At 35.6% G+C, this 20,544-nt stretch overlaps 1 protein-coding gene across 4 annotated transcripts in view; it reads left to right on the forward strand.

Moving 5' to 3' along the window:
- Positions 1-7,731: 7,731 nt before the first annotated feature.
- Positions 7,732-20,544, forward strand: part of LOC147510230 (thylakoid lumenal 16.5 kDa protein, chloroplastic-like) — a 33,766-nt gene continuing 20,953 nt past the window's right edge. The window contains exons 1-4 of one of the 4 annotated variants that reach the window (XM_086602247.1): positions 7,732-8,455; positions 10,179-10,318; positions 10,430-10,502; positions 10,911-11,138. In XM_086602247.1, the coding sequence (XP_086458373.1) occupies positions 8,071-8,455; positions 10,179-10,318; positions 10,430-10,502; positions 10,911-11,020 (708 nt within the window). In that variant the 5' untranslated portion in view covers positions 7,732-8,070 and the 3' untranslated portion in view covers positions 11,021-11,138. Of the gene's footprint in view, positions 8,456-10,178; positions 10,319-10,429; positions 10,503-10,910; positions 11,139-12,361; positions 12,629-20,544 lie in introns of those variants that run through there. The other 3 variants (XM_086602248.1, XM_086602249.1, XM_086602250.1) reach the window with 3 other exon arrangements.

The following is a 20,544-nucleotide window of genomic DNA, read 5'->3' on the forward strand; positions in this document are numbered from 1 at the left end:
GCGACCCATAGTAACACATAACTGATCCTCAAACCGGCCTTAGAAGAATGGAGATTGCGTACTTCTAAGGGTTGGTCTATGTGGTATCCATCGCCCGTTTTGTTTTTGGAAAATCACATAACTATTGATGTATCGAGAAACTCTATTATAAGCACGGTGAAAACAATAATTTTATTAAAGAAAGAAAGAAACATTTGTTTTTGGCTTTTTGGTTTTTATGTTCCTAAATTACTATGACAGAAAAATATAAACTATAAAACTACTAAGAAAAATCACTATGACGAAAGTGATCCTCCCAATAGAAGGTGCTTAAAATTAAGTGATTCTAATTGAGAACCTGTGTGGGATTTGGCTTGCCCTAGATTGTGCACTTCCTTGTTTTGCAAGAAAGCGAATCTAGTGAAGAGGACTAGCTCTATTGCTAGATAATCTAGTCTCTCCTCTCCTAATCTCTAGTTAGCCCTATTTTGTAGTTATTCCATCCAGAGAGAAAAATGAAGCTTGAAACAATTAGAAATCACCCATAGAAGGAAAAAAGTTTTCGAAATCAAGGGCTTCAACTGCCAACCATCCCACGGTATGGCATGCCTATAGAAGACGAGACATGCTAAACAACCATAATAGACAACCGTAAGACACCTTCACTCAATCCCCATCACCCTATGCTTTGTTTCACATCTCTTCTTTATATAGGAAAGATTACTCAGCATCAAAGGTGAGAAAAAAAAAAATGCTTATGTAAAGACAAAAAACGTAAAAACAGAAAGTAGGTAAATGAAAATAAAGACAGGAATTGTAAATGACAAGAGTAGAAAAAGCTATTCTAAAGAGAGTGTAAAATAAAGGGAAAAAAATTGTATACTTGCTCCAACGGGGCATACTACTCAAACTACGAGTAAAAGTGCGAACAAGGAATATGCAAGATATTCGTGGACTCAAGGCTCGGCACTTACAACCACACACTCCAAGTGGAGTGGTCCGGTTACCTTAAGGATGCACTCCCATGGAATGCATCGAAAAAACCCAATGTTTCTTTTATAGTCAAGACTATATGTGGGTCGTTTTAAGTCAGATTCCCCAAGATTATATGCATATGATGGATGATATGTTATTAATTAGTTATATACTAATAATCTAAACAGTTAGGGATCTTTATAGAAAAACATGTAAAAGTATACACCCCCAAACAGAATGAAATGATGCATTTGGAGTGTAAGATACAGAATGATAAGAGAAATTTTATGCAACCCATCATGAAACTTATGCAATAACCCGTCATAGTTGAATTGTTCAAGGGAGTGTAAGTGTGGTAGCAGTTGTTCTTCATGAGGCTTAGATGATGCGACATATGACAAACTGGGTTTTTCAACCACTTGAATAAAGGGATCATCGTATGCTCTCAAGAGCTCATATTCCACCTTAGATTCTATTTTCTCTTTTTCTGGCACTTCAAACAATGTGAGGCTCTTCTCAACTGGAATGATAGTCTCGGGAGTTTGTATGTTGGGCAAAGTCTCTTTACTGGGAAGGTTTAGAAAATTATGAAGGATTTCAAAGGCAATTGGCATAAGTGCGAGCTTGAGGTTTCTTTGAAATGGTTTAGAGGTGCAGTCCTCAGAATTTGGTGGATTTTTTATGAATAGAGGTTGGCTTTCGAGAGGTGTCAATTCGGGGGACTAATGGTCGGGTGGTGCTTCTTCATATGATCTCGAGGACTCAAAGAATTCTTCATCTAGCTTTGCCGTTTCCACAAATTTGTGGTTCATATCGGCAATATTAGGGATCGGATGTCACAAATTTGTTCCATCGATAAGTCTTTAACGACCAAACTAAAATTAGATCCACTTTCCACTATATAATTTATATCCTCTTTTCCAGGCACTTCATTTTCTTTGTCTTCTTTATCTAGAACTTCATAAATTTTCTCAATTTCATCATCCAAGTTTGTCAAGTTACTCTCCAACACATGTTCTAGAGTTTCTTTTGTCGGAGTGGTCTCATGCATATAGTCATCATCATAGAATCTGGAATTCACATGATAGTCAGGTGGATGGTGATGTGGCTTCAATTGGTCATAAATATCAGGATGGGCTTTAGCAATTGGCTCTGTTATAACAACACCTTGTTCCTCTTTTTGGTTGGGTTCTAGACTGGTGGGGAAAACATTAGTCTCAGATGTGGTATTGATTGAAATGGATTGGAGAGAACAAAAGGTCTTTGCTACTATTTGCTATTTGCTGAATTTGTATTGTTTGCTCAACCATTGCCTGATAAAGTTGGTCTGTGATAGATGATGGAGTAGAATATGAATTGGAAATGGATGGTGATATGAATGGTAATGGACTTTGGGTGAAACCGTACTCTGACTGACCATATGGATGCATGAATGATGGTTGACTATTTGTGGTGGAATTCAATGAATTGTCTGCATGATTAGAAAACTCTGGGGTATATTGGGTACTAGGAAAATTTGAAAATTGAGGTTCGTAATCGTAAGAATATTCCATAGGAGGCTCGAACTCGGTATATGATGTGCATTGAGACGCCCAATGATACGGACTACCACAACAAAAATAAGGTTTTGGGCTTGTATTGTAATTCCATGACGGTTGCGATGCATATCGATAAGATATGAATGCTCAAACAAGAATGATGCATAATTTGCAAAAATTCATTTGTGACCATGAAGTTTTTGAAAAGTTTGCATGCAATGTCTATAGATTAGAAACTATGCCCTATTTAAATTTAACAGTGGGCGCGAAACTGGGTTTTGGGAATTACACGCATCAAGGGAGAAGATCGTTACTTCACCAGATGGTGTGCCACAAAGAATCTCACCCACGGTATTTTTTAGGGAGGGAGTGAGGAAAGTGGTTGGTCTACTAGAATCTGGTAGTTCACTACTCTCTTTGTTCATGCTAGATGTTTGTCCTGATGGACGTGACTAAATTGGCTCTACTTGATTGATTTTATCTTTTAATTTGGTCTATGTAACAAACATTTCACGCAACATTCGTTCAGTGGGTTTTAATCCCACTTTTTGTTCTTTTAGGGCTCGGGTTTAGCCTCAGCGTTAAATGTAAAGACGAGACTTAAATGTAAATCACACAATCATCCAAGCATGCTTAGTAACACACAAGTATCCTCTTACACTTTGTAGCAAGGAGATTTAAAATTACCACCCAAGGTGTGCATACACGACCCTTGGGGTGAAGGCGATGTGGTAGGGTTGACGAAGTGTTTGGTGTCTTGTGTGTCAACCCACCATTCGAGCTTTTCCTTACGGTTACAAATTTAATCTAACTAAGAGCCACAAGTCGGGTCGAAATGTTGGGAAAGCCAATAAGTTACAATTGATTGGCTTCGTGGGCCTAAAACAAATTTGCCTTCGTGGGCTTAAACTATAAAAGTTGTAAACATGAAAAATTAACTACGTTTAACTTAATTAACTATTCACTTAATTAAACAAAATACGTAAAAGTTTGGAAAGTGTTCGTCAAAGATTGGAATTGCAACCCCCAAGTTGGGTTGAGATGCGCGAGCGTGATGTTACACTACTCATCTCGCACATCAAACCGGTCCAAGTTGGTTGAATCTCCAACTCTTAGCAAGTAAACTTAAACAAAAAAACTAAACTTTCAAAACTTAAACTATTTTGTATTTATCCTAATTTTTATTTTTTTAGTTTTTATTTTATTATTATTTTAATACTAAAAAATAAAAAAAACATAATAAAGATAATGTTAAAATATGATATTATCCTAAAAATCTAACATTTTTCAAATAGTGAAAATTAACTAATTATTTTTATGTCTTTTTATTTTTTTTTACTCAAACTTTGCAAATCTATCTACTTTTTATCTACAAACAACTGAATTAAAAAGACTAGGGGAAACTATAGATCTTTTACATACGAAGAATCTGATCGAACAGAATCTTCGCTGGAAAAAATCAAGGTGCGGCACGGGTGAAAACAGAATCTTCACTGGAAAAAATCAAGGTGCGGCACGGGTGAATGAGGCGCGGATGCGTGTCGCATGCGGACACGGGGAAATGACGTGTGGGTACGTGTGTTATGCGGGTGCGTGTAAATGATTTGCGAGCGCGTGGATGACAGGTGCGGTGCGGGTCAATTTGCTCTGTTTGCGCTCGTTTTTCTCTAGCAGTCTCCGGTGAATCCTCTCGTGCTATTCCCGGGATCCGTTTGCGTAGAAATGTGTTGGGAACATACGAAAACGAAACATCAGTAATGAAATTAAGGAAAAAAAAATAAAAAATTGAAATAAAGATTGAGTAGAAAGTTCAATGGTTGTTGCTTTTCTCCATCTTCCTCTTCCCATATGAATCCATGATGGCGGCGCCATTTGACATGTTGAGAAAGTGGGAGTTGGGTTTGTTGTTCATCTTAAATTCTTAGGTTGGAGGAATGATTTGATGGATGGAAAAAACTCTCTAAACTTTCTTACTGTTTTTCTTACTATTTAAATGGTGGAAAATACTCTCTACTTTGAAAAATATGAAGGACATTAAAGCAAATAAGGACTTTGATGAAAAACAATGGAAATTAAGAATAAAGCAATTAAAATAAAATAAAATAAAAATACTTGAAATTAAATTTAGGTTATACTACTCCTAACAAACCAAATGGTTTGAACCCTAAAACATTGGATAAGTTCTCTACATCTCTTTGGTTTATATAGGACACCATTTACAATTATACCCTTCCTTCTAGAAACAATCTCATGGGCTTTTGACCTAAGCCCATACAATAGAAGTCTTGAATTTAGCTTTAGGTCCTTGGGTCAGTAGCTTTCAGTCTTGAGTCCTTGAGTCTTTGACTTTGACAGTTGACTTTGACATTCCGACAACTTTGCTCCTAAGCTGGAATATTCCCAAGCAGCATGAATAGCCATCCTTTTTGTGCTAAAATGCACGTATTAGGAATATGGGTCCTAAATGACATATATCTTGCAAACGGTAGCAAAATCTATAAGTTGTTTGTTTATTAAGCATAAGAAGGGCATATTCGAAGCATTATAAAGGTAATAAAATACACATTTGGGGGCTAATCACTTCCCAACTCCAATACACAAACTAGTCAACATAGCGAAATCAAGTGGCGTGATTCCTAGCTCAGCACACAGTAAGTGAAACGTATGGGTAGAATCTCACCATCTCTCCACAATGGCCTCTATTAAAGCATGGTCAGCCTGCTCATCATCTATTCGTGCAAAAATGTCGAACCCAATGTCATTAATGAATTGCCTAAATTTTACGGTGTCTATCAATTTGATCAGCTTCAATACAGGAGTCCAAGTCCCTTTGAGACCAATTTTTGCAACTGTCCCACCATTTCGAAGACTGTAAGATACATGTGTCTCTTCATTTGGAACAACACGTTCATACGACGTGGGATCATACAATGTAATAGTAAGATTTGTATCCTCTGAACGAGAAGATATTTGTTTCATGGCCTTTTTTCTACTCCTTGAACTCCAAAGTACACGCCCAAATCTGGACATTTTACTGGAGATCAACTCGAATTAAACAATGTACATGAAGATATAATTTAATAATAATTCCATTAAACTAACGTGTTTCATGAGTCAAATACGAAACAAACTACATTAAGCTAACCTTATTAAACAAAGTTCCGTGAATTATCAATTTCTAAGCTAACGTGTTTTCATGAGTAAAATTCAAAAAATAATGAAAATCTAATCCAATTCAAAAAATAAATCAAAGAGTGAAAGAATACATACAGTTCTAATAAGCAAGACAATAAATAATGTATTTTTTCTTTTCCAGGCAATCTGGGTGTATTACAAATAAAATGATACCCAACTCCCACCCACAAATAGATTTCAACACCCTTCAATCCACATGATAATTATCAATGAAATAACAATAGAGTAAACATAAGAATTCTTACCAAGTCAGTGAATGAACTCGCAATTGCCGCTTTTTTCTTCAAGGAAGTGTAAGCACCATCAACTATAGCTATTGTGGACTGAGATTATCAATAGTTTGGAAAGGAATCAGCCATCCATCCATCACCTTTGATTCTTCCTTCCTCAAAGTCCTAGCTCCACTTGCTTGTGTCAACTCTCGATCAAGCAAACTCTGCCATTTTAAAATTGAGCAAGAAAGAGAGGCGTGAGGAATCTCTTAAAGAACTAGAATCGAAATCTAGCAAAAATATAGAAGAATTGTTGGTTGTTGAATTGGAAGTGTTGGGGTACTCCTCATTCGGTGGTGGTGTTCACCAATTGTTGAGTGGAAGGGAAGTGGCACTAAAAAGTTTTTGGGGGCAAAATTGGTTGAGGAAGAAAGTGGGTTCTATTTAAGAGGGCGTAAGGGCACTTTCGTCTTTTACAAAATCTGGGTATCTATTCTATGCAACTTGGAAGAAGCATAGAATAGCTTTTATTATTATTTTTTTGTTTTCATTATGCGCTGGTCGAAGTGGCATTAAAAAAAACATGGATTTCAAACCACGCCAATTAAAGTGGAGTAGTATTTTTCAGACCATTGAATTAGCAAAACCTACTCTTTATCCGTATAACACTGTATTTTTTAGGAATAGGGATGGAGAGTGCAGAGAGTCCATATTCAGGAATTGGTGACATGGCAGTCATGTTTACCTTGTATAGGTGTTTGGCATGTCTAAACCGTGGATACTCTAGTAAGCCCCTTGAATTTCGGGAACACAAAAGTGTGGATAAGCAAATCCAACGGAAAAGCCCAGATTCGCTAAAATGTGTTTTCTATCCATGAGAGAAAAAAATAATAATAAGAAAAATACATAAAGAATGCTCTCTCTCTCTCTCTCTCTCTCTCTGCCTTATTTATTTCTTTTCATTAAAACTTTTTTTTTTCTCTTTTATTTATTTTTTCTCCAAAAAGTAATGTTTAAATCTTCACATTATTCATCAAATTGGGATTTCCCTTTTTTTTTGGGATTTTTTTTGTATAAATCAATTAGGTGTTTATGTATTCAATATTTAATTAGAGTTTTTCCCTTTAATTTGTTTATGAGTTTTTATTTGTTTTTAAGTTTTTATTTGTAAATTTTGTTTATGAGTTTTTTTTTTATAGTTTTTCTTTTGTATGATATCAAAAATGAGTATATAGGTGTGAATGTTAACCAAACAGTAGCTAAGTAAAACATGTGACAGGATAAAAGGCAGACACACAATTAGTTAATCTCATGACTTGTATCACCTAACCATAATTAAAGTAATACAATATCTCTTGCAGCCAAACAGAGCCTTAGTTTTTTGGTTAACATGAGCTTGAATAATTGGTTCTAGGCTTCTAGCTCGAGGAAAGATTAACTCTTATGGCCTTATGGTAATCCTTCAATTCTTCATATCTACGAGCTTACAATGTCATCTACATTGTAAATAACTTCAACATTACGTTGTCATCTCTGGGAGCCATAAACATTTTGAAAGGGAGTGAGCGCTGCCCATGGTATTGTTCTAATATGCCTGCCTGTATTAGAAGTATTACTCGCACATTTGTTAAATGCTCTTTTAGTCATATTTTTCGAGAAGGAAATCGGGCAGCTGACTACCTTTCAAAAATGTATAGATCGCCAGAAGAAGGTGTTGTTTTATTTTCTCTTTCTGTAGATGAAAAGTTACACCATATCATAGAGAAAAATAGAATAGGCACTATGTATCCCCGTTTTTCTTTTAATACTGGTTGAGCTCAGCCATAACCTCTAGATTATTAAAAAAAAAAAAAAAAATCAACATTACTTAGGTTGCAGAGTGCGTAATAGACTTATAGAAGGGAGTTCACAGACCCGAAGAGAGTTGAAATGCCTGCTGCAGACTTGATCAAGCACTCAGTTGAGATCTCTAGTAAAAGGTCAATTTTCAAATTTCCGTGGGAATACTGAGTCTCTCTTATGGACCTACTAATTGTCCAGTTTGACCTTTTCGCTGCAAAGATATTGGGCAGAAAAATGACTGGTTTTCGGAAAACAGTAATCTTATCCATGAAAAAGTCCCAAGTGGCCATGGCTCGGCCTTGTTTCCCACCAAAACTGAAGGAACGAAAATGGCGACAACACTGCTCTCTTCTACCAACATCCTTTTCAATGACTCTCTTGTCTTTTCATCTGTTTCTTTTCCTTCAACAGCAACAATAACTGGAAGGAGATCAAACTCTTATTCTCTCACTAGAATCATGTGCAAAGCTGCTAACGTATCTTCTTCTTCTTCACCTGAACCTGATTATAGCCCAGTTATTATGATGAACAAAAGAAGCCTATTTGCTTTTTCCCTGGCCACAACTACCACCTTGGCTCTTTCCTTGGCAAATATATCAAATGCTGCGATATTGGAGGCAGATGACGACATAGAACTCTTGGAGAAGGTGAAAAAGGACCGGAAGAAGAGGCTTGAGAGACAAGAAATGATCAATGCATCTAACAAAGAGGCAGGTCAGAAACATTCTTTCCAATTATTCTGTGATTTTCTCGTTTTCAATACTTAATTCCTCGTTAGTTCTCTTAGTAGTTAATCGTACTGGTTGATAGGAAGTGATTTCTTGTAAAGAACCATATCTCAAAGTTGGTATTGAAAAATTAAATTTATGCTGTTTGGTAGAAATAATTATGATGTCTGTAGGCTGATGCGAATTTGCACCGATGAGGTTGTGCAGTAGTCAGTAGAGGTTATCTTTACCATGGCAAGTTTGCCAAAAATGATGTAGTTCATTGATACGAAGGCAAAGCCACATCAAGATCAAGTTATTGTCTTATGGCTTAACAATGACCTATGAATGACATGATATATCAGCTCCAACCAAGTTGATCACTGCATTAAGGAAATGAGTAGGCCGCCAACTGATAAGATACAGGCCATCATTAAAGTCAGAACATTGCCAACACATTCTGAATAGTAGTCATCAATGAAATGTATACTTAAGAAGCATATGGTAATCCACTTTTTTGTGGTCTTAAACTCTATGGAAAAGAAATATATATTTCTGGATAAACCTGCCTTGCTAGTTGCTACAGAAGAATGAACCCTGTCAATGTATGATGGAACAGAGACACTATTGTAGCTGCGCGTTTATACTCTTACTATCCCACAAGAAAATGGGGGTAATTCAAACTTCCTAAAAAGGTAGAGCATGTACTGTCATGGGGGGGGGGGGTGAGTATTCATAAGACCTACCCACCTTTTTTTGCAATATGTAGGAGGATATAAAAATGGACCACCCTTCTACCTGCTCTCCACCTCTTCAAAACCCTCAGCCCTTGGATTCCTTCCAGTAAAGACTATTCGACAGTTCAGTTGATGTTGCACATGTCGAAACCATTTGCATCGTGTTACCCCTTAGTTTGTCAGTTACTGGAACTGATATTTAGTCATAAGTTTTCCTTTACTTGCACGATCCAATTCATCTAAACATCCTGGATCCTGCAAGGCAGAGTCTGTGAACATGTTTCTTAAATTCTAGCTATAGGATATAGCTGGTACATTTGTCAGCTTAAACGTACCTTTCAATTCTGTGTATATTTCTGTCACATATTTGTTTTAGTGAAGCTTATATCTGCATTTCTCGGTAAAAGGTTACATATATATAGCCTAATCAACATCAGCTTGGTTTAGCTATACAAAGGATTTGGTGCAAACTATTGTATATTGGCATCCCTGTGTTTTGCTTGTAACAGTTATGGAAAACAGCCATGACAATATTCATATTTGCTTCTCAAGTCTTGACAAGCATAGGAATAGTGTGTGTGTGCATTTTTCCTCTGCATCTTTGAATTACCATTTCCTTACAAGGATTGTAGTTTTTGAACCAAATGTGAATGTAAACAGCAACACTTTTTTTTATATCCATATCTACCAGAGATCAAAGCGGACATCCAAATAGCTCGAAAAAAGAGTATAGAATACTAGATACAATGTATTGCACCTGTCCCTGATATTCACAAAAGACCTCAGCTCAGGTAAGGCATATAAGATTTGAAGCAAAAGGCCAACCAATCACCTTAATTTATATAAACAGTCCCAAAAGCTTTGGAACTAGGCGGTTTTGTGTTTTTTCTTCTTTTCATAGCAACCAGGTTGTTTTGTTACACAGTAAAAAGATCAAGTTAGTGCCATGACTAGGTTGTACTGATAACCCATTGAGAAATCCCTGTGTTACAGCATATGTGCAAGAGGTAGTATACAAACTCAGCAAAGCGGGTCAAGCCATTGAGAACAATGATCTCACTGCAGCAAGTTCGGTTCTTGGTCCAAGCACTGATGCAGATTGGGTCAAAAAAGGCAATGTAGCTTTCAAAAAGGTCATTCTAATGTTTTTCTGAATTTGAAGCTTTCGTATCTGTTTGATATCTCATTTCAATTTATCATATATGCCTTTGAAGAAATGTTTTTTGTATGTAACCTTTCCACAGCTGAGCTCCAATTTAGAAGAAAAGACTGAGGTGGATACATTCAACTCCTCATTAGCTTCCTTGATCTCATCAGGTGAATTTTCTTTAATATTTCTCCAACCGTACGTTCATCCAAAAAATAGTATCAAACATGAAAAAGCTTAACTTTCACAATATACAACACAAACTATTAACACAAAGTTTCCTATGTAAGAGATCTCCAAATTTAACATCTCAATTTGGTAATGTGGTCTTAACTACTACACCTCTAGATGATCCTCTTTACTAGAGTAATTACAATTGGTTGCTCCTATGATGGAGGTGACATGATCTTCAAGGTAAAATCCATTTGTCGGTGGATTCTAACCGTCATGCGCACCATGCATCTTGATATTCAATATTACAGTACTAGCTTCTTTTTAAATATACCAAGGAATGGATTCTTCCCATATCAAAAGATACAACTGTATATGTAAGTAAACAAAACTTCCTCCCTTTGTAGTGGCCAAAGATGACATCAGATCATCCAAAGTTGCATTTATCTCTTCAGCCAGTGCATTGGAGAAATGGACAGCCTTAACCGGGTTGGCTGCCCTACTTAAAGGTCTTTGAAGAGAAGCAGGATACTCATTTTAAATTCATTGTGATTCCAGAAAGAAATACAGCAATGTTTTTTCATTTCTTTTTGTCTTCCATTACTTAATGATCAAAATGCCGCAGTTTTTGCTCATATTCAAATTTAGTGGCTAGCTCAACTGGTTCTCACCTGTAACCATTCATAAGGAAGAAGCATTGCATGTATTGTCACCAAGTTCGGCGTTTTTTTGAAAAAAACGCGTTTAAAACCCAAGATATTGGCAAGGCGTCTGGTTCCAGTTTAAAACCCAGGTTTTTCAAAAAAGCTCGTTTTAAACTTAAAAAACGTTTAAAACCCGAGATTTTGAAAATCTCCCGTTTAAAACTTATTATTATTATTTTTTATTTATTTATTTATTTTTAAATCTAAAAGAAAACACGAAGAAGAAAAAGGGGTTTTGGAGTTTACCTTTTTAAAGAGTGGGACGTTAGATTGATTTATTGAGACAGTTTTATTTTGTTTTGGACTATTAATAATTAATTATAAATTTTAAAGTTATTAACTTATTTGTAGAATTTGATTATGCCATTATGGTTGGTAATTAGTAGTATCTTATTTAGAGTCGTGTTTTGGTAATGAATCTAAAACTTCTAGTATTTGGATGAGTAATGATAATTTGATACTTTTATGTATTTGAATTTTCTTTCATTTGTATTTTTTTTATTTTTATTTTATGTGTCAATTTTTTTTTTCACTCTTATAAAAAAATCAAATTCTTTATCTATTATATTCTTTATCATCGGTTTTTACCGTTTCTTTTACGTATTGTATGTTTTAAACCCGTTTTACCGTTTTAAACCCGTTTTTTATGTCCCACGTTTTTTTATGTTTTTTTTCCGTTTTTTTCCCGAGACGTTCCGTTTAAAACACGAACTAAGTCTTTTTCAAATACACCGTTTTAAACCCGTACCGTACTTGGTGACAATGATTGCATGTGCAGTGACTGCATTCAGTTGCAATTTTGATAGATTCGCCAATGTTAGAAGTTCTATTCCAATGCTGACTAAACTAGACTGCAGTAAGCAATGGATGGCCTTCCTGGATAATTAGCACATATTCTTTGCAGAAAGGAAACTAGATTAGGAGGAATTAAATATCTTACGTAAACTACAGACAGTTGTTTTTGGTTTTTCTTTTTTCTGCAAACCCTGTTTTAAATGAGATCTGTAACTCGTGTAACGCGGATTGGCTGATTCGAAGGTTTTACCCAAAGGTTTTACCAAGTAAGCTAGCACTGCCAGTTATGTATTTATGATTTGAAGAAACGTTTCGTCAGAATCCTAATATTAGTGAATTTGTTGGGCATGTATTAATAGGGTTTGGGCTTGATGTTTTTACCTGGACTCGAATTCTGATGTTACCTGAACTAGGTGTCTAGGTAATGGATGGCCGCTGCACGTACGCTCTTTTATTTTGCAATGAAGCCTAACAATGGCCAACAAAATGTCCAAATTCAATAATTTCTTTCATAAAATTAGCAGATACTCGTGCGATATTATTGGCACTGTACACATTATCAATTCACTCAGCAATGTAACATGATTAGCAATGAATGATATGAGCAGCAACAAAATTCACCTCCCTCCAAATTGAGATCGAAATACTACTTTTACCCTGGTGTGTTTTATATGTAAACGAAAGAAATTTTCGAAGTAAGAAATCACCACTTCACATTGTGCGCTCGGGTTTTAGGGGAGAGCGAAAATCAAGTGATTTCCTCAAATCTCAACTTAAGCTTTTCAATCAATTTCTTCTTCTTCCGGTCATCTAAAAAGGTTTATTCTATTTGATTTCAATATGATTACTAATAAAACTTTTGAATAATGATCTATATGTTGATACCAATTTCAAATCATACTTTGAAATCATATAATGCTCTTGAGGTTGTTTATGATTTAGATTGTTTATGCTTTTTCGATTAGATCTTTAGATCTGATTGAGGTTGGTTTATGTTTTTTGTAATGTTTTGTTTATTTTCTTATTGTTATGATTGAAAATGCTTCATTATGGACTATTCATAAGAACCATTTTTTAGGATTTGATTTTTGCTATAGTTCTTAAAATTTGGTTTATTGAACAATAATTGTTCATACCTCACCAATATATATAGCATTTTGTGAATATGAACAATGATTGTTCATACCTTACTGCAGCATTTATGAATATGAACAAAGTTTGTTCATACTTTGATCACTATATCATTTGCGAATATAAACAAAGTTTGTTCATACCTCACTAAAGTATTGTGAATGATTTTGTTTGTTGTTGTTTTTTACAAATGGAAATTTTATTGATAATGAGTAATAAGTTTTACAAATAATTAAGACAAGTGTGTAACAAGCTGTGCCGTAAGTCCTTTCTAAATAGCAAATTCTATTCTTCTAAAAACAAACTTATTACAATCAGTCGTCATTACATTATTGTTCATAAATTTATGTAATCTCTTAAGGAGTTTAACAGACTGTTGTGCCAAGAAACCGAAAGTGTCAAAACTGAACGAAATAAAACAATGCTAGTTAGCCATACAAGCTTCCTCGTGTTTCTCTGTCTTCCTTACCGCATCTCTATTTGATGCTTCTCCCACCTCAAAGACTTTATTCCTAAGCCTTACCAATGGAAAGGCTCTAGTTACATCAACACATGTACATGCATGTTTCCCCTCAGACCAACTGTATATAGATTACAACATCCATAGGCCGAAGTGTCAATATCATTTCTTTCGGATTAGTGAGAAAATTGACGGGAGCCTTTTTCTTTACTTGTATCCCAGCCTTCCAAAATGCATCACATAAAACGTCTCTGATATGATCATGTCGGTATTTGAAACTTGGAAAATGTCTACAATGTACTGCATGGTTCCCAAAAACATCCAATATGCTAGTTTTACATACAAGACAAAGACCACTATCAGAGTACAAAGGGATCGTAAGACGGTACCGGAGAATAACACGATACTCCACTGGCAACATATGTCGTCTAAGTCCTTCCATTGGAATAGCGCACAAGTAGAAAATATTTTGCATGTTCAAACTGTAAACAACCAATGACTGCCTTTTGTTTAGCATATAACTCAAACTCCCTTTCAAGACTAGCAACAATCTTACCGTAAAACGCTTCTACCAAATCTTTTTGTGGTTTTGAGGGAATGGTGCTAATTCACAGCCAGAGAGTTGAGGTCAAAATCTAGTAGACAGAGACTCAATGCACTACTAATATCATCAAAGATATCATCCATAGGCACTAGACATAACTCCTAAAAATGTGGTTCTGAAGTTCAGAAGTCTGAAAATTGGAGGCCACAAAAGCAAATGTAGAAACATCAATGGCACAATAGATACATAACCCACCCAGACATAATGGGAGTGTCGTTAAATGCTATTGCAAATCACCGAAGCCAAGACCATCAGAAACTACAATATCCTGAAGAACACTGCGGATATGTCGATCAAAAGTCTTAGCTACCTCTCTAAAAGATAATAGTAGACAAGTACGAATCACAGTGACCATCTTAGAGAGCTCAACACAAGCTTGTAAGAGCGCTAACTCACATTGTGGATCCTCCAATATAGCTAAACATTCCATTAAAGCCACCTTATCAATATGTTTGCGAGCAAGTTCCATGGCAAAAGATGAATCAGTGTTAACCGCCCCTCCAAGCTAAGCAACCTAACCACCTGCTGAGGACGGGACAAATGTGAATGAAAGAGACCAGGAGTGGAGTGATGTGGATCCAGTGATGGCCAAAATATCTCAGAAGTCTAAAGCACTAAACACAACTCCTAAAAATGTAGTTCTGAAGCTCAGAAGTCTGAAAATGGGAGGCCACAAAAGCAAATGTAGAAACATCAATGGCACAATAGATACCTAACCCACCCAGACATAATGGGAGTGTCGTTAAATGCCACTGCAAATCACCAAAGCCAAGATCATCAGAAACTACAATACCCTGAAGAACACTGCAGAGATGCTAATCCTCTCTAAAAAAAGATAGTGGACAAGTACGAATCACAAAGACCAACTTAAAGACGAACACAAGCCTGTAAGAGCGCTAACTCACATTGTGGATCCTCCAATATAACTAAACAGTCCATCAAAGTCACCTTATCAACATGCTTGCGAGCAAGTTCCATGACAAAAGATGAATCAGTGTTAACCGCCCCTCCAAGCAACCTAACAACCTGCTGAGGACGAGACAAGTCTGAATGAAAGAGACCAGGAGTGGAGCGATGTGGATCCAGTGATGGCCAAAATATCTCAGTTTTAGCCACATTAAGAACCAGCCCATAAAAAGGTCCTTCTTTCTAAATCATACGCAAAGTTGTCGCCACCTGTTTTGTATCCTTGATCAGAGTTCCATCATCTAAGTACCAAGTCTGTAGCAATAACTGACAACTAGATTGGATCTGAGAGAATGCAACACCAGTGCAAAGATAAGGGGACCCAAAGGGTCGCTTTGCTGGACCCCAGTAGCATATGTAATCATCCCCCATGTATAATAACATCAGCTCGCAGGTTGATAATACAAGTACTCAACCCAAGGGGCAATAGCTGGGCATCTGATACAAACCTCTTTTAACATAGTGGTCCAATCAATAATGTTAAAAGCATTCTGGAAATCTACAAGCATCATAGTAAAAGAGGTATTGTCACTGTTAGCATACATCATACGATTGACAGCGTGCAAAATCGCCGATGCTCCACCAGAAACACCAACCCCATACTGAAAATCTTACAAGTACCCTACCATATCTTTGGAAACTCCTTTCATTGTAATCTTGGAGACAAAATGGTGCCAAACCATGCCCACAGTTATAGGACGCATGTTATTATTCGACTTAAGAAGTGGAGTAAGCGGAGCACTCGCTATGAATTCCGCTAACGGCTGTAGACATCGTCCCTATAACCAAAGATTCACCACAGGGGTCAAGACATCTAACAAGTCATACAATATCCAAGTATTTTTTTTTAATTTTTAATTATAATTTTTTTTTTGGGTAAGCGAGGTTTTTATAGAGGACCCCTACCCTTTTAAATTTAAAAGAAACGAAATGAAATACATTCTCACAGTCTTACATATTTCTTGCCTATGACATCCTCAGTGAAATTTTCCTGGACTCTTGATCATGTAGAGTGTACGGATCAACTTCAATGCATCTTACAGGTGGTGTGTTTGAGGCTAATGCATCAGCTAGCCTATTGGCCTCTATAAAAATGTGGCTTATATAGAACAGTTCCATATGAGCTTTCATGTTGTGAATACTCCTCATGAGCCCATTTGCTTCCCAAGGATAGTTATCTCGATTGATAAAAGATACAACATTACTCGAGTCCGTTTGTGCGCATACCCTCCTGATGTTGTGGTTTTTAGCAAGTTTGAGTCCTTGTTTGACCCCTTAGAGCTCTATCAGTGCAATGTTAAGGTAGTCATACTTCCCATGTGCTACAACAATTACTTTTCCTTACTTGTTACTAATAACTACAACCCATCCACTGTCGGTTCCTTGCAATGTACCATCACTGTTTAGAATTGCTACATCTGCCTCCAAGGTCTCCTATTTGCACTTGCTGGCTTCTTTGCATCTGTTCACCACTTGTATGTTCCATCTTGTACTAAGTCGCGGGTTGCTGGTCCTCTCTCCATCTCTATGTGTAATGAACTCAACTTGGTTTTTGTGTCTCTTATCACTTCATGTATGATGTGGTCAGCACGTACTATTTTGCTTGTGTTGAAAGATTCTTGAATTTCTCTCTCGCCATAGCCCATAAATGAAGCCATTCATGATCAGTCTTATAGCATCTTGTTTCCCTCTGTTTTCACTCACATCCATAAGCCATTCAAGTTCATCACTCCAACTATTTGACCTCAGTCTATCATAACCAACATGTTTCAAAAGAGTAGCCCAAACATATTACGCGGGTAGGTGCTCCTCCGTTTCTCTGTCTCCAATAGAGTACACATATATTAGATTGGACTGTGCCCCATTCTTTCAACTTGCTCAGAGTTTTCAGCCCTCCTTGTAGTACAAGGAACTTTTTTAGAGCCTCCACTAGTCTTTCGAGATTCCACTTTGCACACCTCGGCGATGAATCTTCCTGACCTTGAACTTACAACTAAATTGCAATGTCCACAACAAAAATTGAATTAGCGAAACAAGTAAACATAAAAAGGTGCCATAATATCTTACAAGAAGTATACAAAAGAAAATAAATTTCTTTTTACCTAAAGTATAGTAATGCACATCCACTGGATGCTCTTTCAACCTTATACTCATCTACCACTTGATGCAATAATTCCTCTAAAACTAGATGTGGCCAACAGAGCTTGTTCATCAATCTAAAATCTTTGATGCACTCCACCAGATACTTAGATACGCTATGGTTTGAATCGATCAAGGGAATGGAAGTAATGGTGTGCAAAGAGACAAGTCCAGCAAAATCATTGTGCCCATCTGTATCTGTGCTCACCATAACAATGTGTGTTTTTTATGTGTGCTAGAATATGTACTTTTTTATGCAGGGCGTGTGCACAAACTATTGTTTTTCTATCGAATCAGTTAAACGTCACAATAACGTTACCTGAAACTAGACAAACTATTGTTTTTCTATCGAATCAATTGAATGTCACAATAATGTTACCTGAAACTAGACGAACTTCCTTCTAATCAATTGAAATTCACAAATAACTTATTTCAAAATCGAAAGGTATCCAAGACTTGTTGATTCCACTAAGGTTGTGTTTGGAAGTTTTCCTTTGGAATTGGAATTGAAAATATAATTCCAAAACTTACAATTTCAAATAGTTACAATTCCTGAATATATGGAAATCTCAAGTTTTTGCCCCCTATAGAAACTTACAATTCATTGATTTTGGGGATTTGAGGTTTCTATTCCAGTGCATAAAAAGTTGCCAAACAGGTTGACTCTTAATTTTCGGAAATATATTATGAATTCCACCTTAAAATCCTGGTTGCCAAACACACCCTAATAGAATACCAAGATATAGGAGATAAACAAGAGAAAACACTTCTCTAAACAATTCCCAGTAATCAATAAGCTAATTTTCGTGTTACAACTCTGAGCCACATATATAGGCTTCAAAACACTCCAAAACATAAATAGAAACATCTAGAAAACCCCTAAATTGATACTACTACCTTTAAAAGACTTAAAACTACTTAAAACACTTCAAAAACAACTTTGGAAACTTCTAAAAACATCCTAGAATCCTAAATAGCGAAAATACATAAAATAAATAATTTCTAATATCACATATGGGGTGAAACTTTGGAATTCCATAAATCTCATTGATTTTGACTTGCATCATTCTCCCGATCTTGGAAAAAATTCGTCATCGAATTTTACTTGCGTAATTACTGATGAAGAATAGACATATATACTGTAGTCTTCCTCGAATTTTTCCATTATACTTTCTAACATCCATAGCTTGTCGAAAGTAATTATTTTTCATAAACTTGCACAATAAAAATTCTCGCTAAAACAAAACAATGATTCTTTGACATAACTATGTCTTCAAAGCCCTCTAGGAATGGATCTTCGAAATCGTCAAACAATACTCTTCTATCATAGAGAAACAACTACGCAAAACCTTCACAAGTAGATTTATCCTCCACATAAGACAAACTCATATCAACAAAACTTAAAGCAAGAATTTCTTCATCATTAGGATATACGTCATAAACTGGTGGTAAATCCTAATTGACAAAGACCTCTTCTTCTTCTTCTTCTTCAATAAAATAAATTGATCTTTATTACTTTTTTTTTTCTTAGAAAAATTTATAAACAAATAACTAGCAATACAGACTCACCAAAAATGACCGTAGGCTCTTGATACCAACTGATGCAGTGAGTGTGGACAAACTATTGTTTTTCTATTAAATCAATTGAATGTCACAATAACATTACTTGAAACTCGACGAACTTCCTTCGAATCAATTGAAATTCACAAATAACTTATTTGAAAATCGAAAGGCATCCAAGACTTGTTGATTCCACTAATAGAATACTAAGATATGGAAGATAAACAATATAAAACACTTCTCTAAATAATTCTCATTAATCAATAAGCTAATTTTTGTATTACAACTCTGAGCCACATATATAGGCTTCAAAACACTCCAAAACATAAATAGAAACATCCAGAAAACCCCTAAATTGATATTACTACCTTCAAGGACTTAAAACTACTTCAAACACTTCAAAAACAACTTTGGAAACATCTAAAAACACTCTGGAATCTTAAATAACGAAAATACACAAAATAAGTAATTTCTAAAATCACATATGGGTTGAAACTTTGGAATTCCATCAATCTCATTGATTTTGACTTGCATCAACTCTACCAAAATACCTTTTCACAAACCTCAAACCCAAGTTTGCCTTCCAATGTCGATGGTTACAACTCCGCTCCAAGTGTCTCTATCCTTGAGGCAACCAAGAACCAATATAGTATCCTCCAAAGTCAACTTAATCGACTTTTCTCCAATCATGAATGCATCACGTTTTGTGGAGTACGTTCTAAGAATACTTAATCGTCTATTTGGAGGTTTTTTCAAAACTTCCATTGACAAATTTTCCACTATAAAACACAACAATTAAAGAAAATATGAAATGGCTTTTTCTGCATTGCCATCACATATTTCTCTATAATTAGTGTCCTATTTTCTTCAATCAATTCATACAAATTGCTTCGACAGTGTGGCAACTTAGTTGTATTTTTCATCTGGAACACCGACTCTTCTTCCTTTCTCATCTTCCTTTTGTTGCCACAAGTTTTTGTCTTCTTCTTTTTGTTACCACCATATTTTGTCTTCTTACTTTTATTTGTTCTTTGACTTCTCCATCATTTATCTCTTTTTAAGCTCCTGAATAAGTATTGAAGAAGTATTGAATTTTTTTTGAGCTAAATTAGTAATAGAAATATGTAGTATGCACAAAATAGTGCATACCACAATTTTTCAACTCAACCAAAATACTTTGCCTAGTTAATCTATTATAGGATAACATTTTATTTTTCTTTTATTATAAACAAACATGTACAATAACATATCACAATTTTATGCAGGGTTAAAACACACTATCTACTTTTCATAAATCTATTTTCCACAAACAAAAACAAGTATAAAATTTATTTAGAATGCACATACAACTATTTCTACAATAAATCCTCACAAACAAAACATAAAGAAGAATAAATTTCTTTGGTATGAACAGGCAAAAGAAACGTTCACAAAGAAAACAGCGACACCAATAAAATAGGTATAGAAACTCCATATGCACGGTTGTGTGTGCATACCCAAATTTCTTACAAAAACACATGCATGAAACAATTTATTTACAATGCATATTTAGTTGAAATGAACAAACTGAAACAACATTTACCACAAGTGTTTGTTCAATTGGATCCTCACTTTTAGTTTCTTAACGATCATCCTATCATCCCTATAATCTTCTTATGGCTCATTACATTCACTTTCTCCAT

The sequence above is a fragment of the Coptis chinensis genome, chromosome 3, assembly GCF_015680905.1.
Source record: "Coptis chinensis isolate HL-2020 chromosome 3, ASM1568090v1, whole genome shotgun sequence".
NCBI classification, from domain to species: Eukaryota; Viridiplantae; Streptophyta; class Magnoliopsida; order Ranunculales; family Ranunculaceae; genus Coptis; species Coptis chinensis.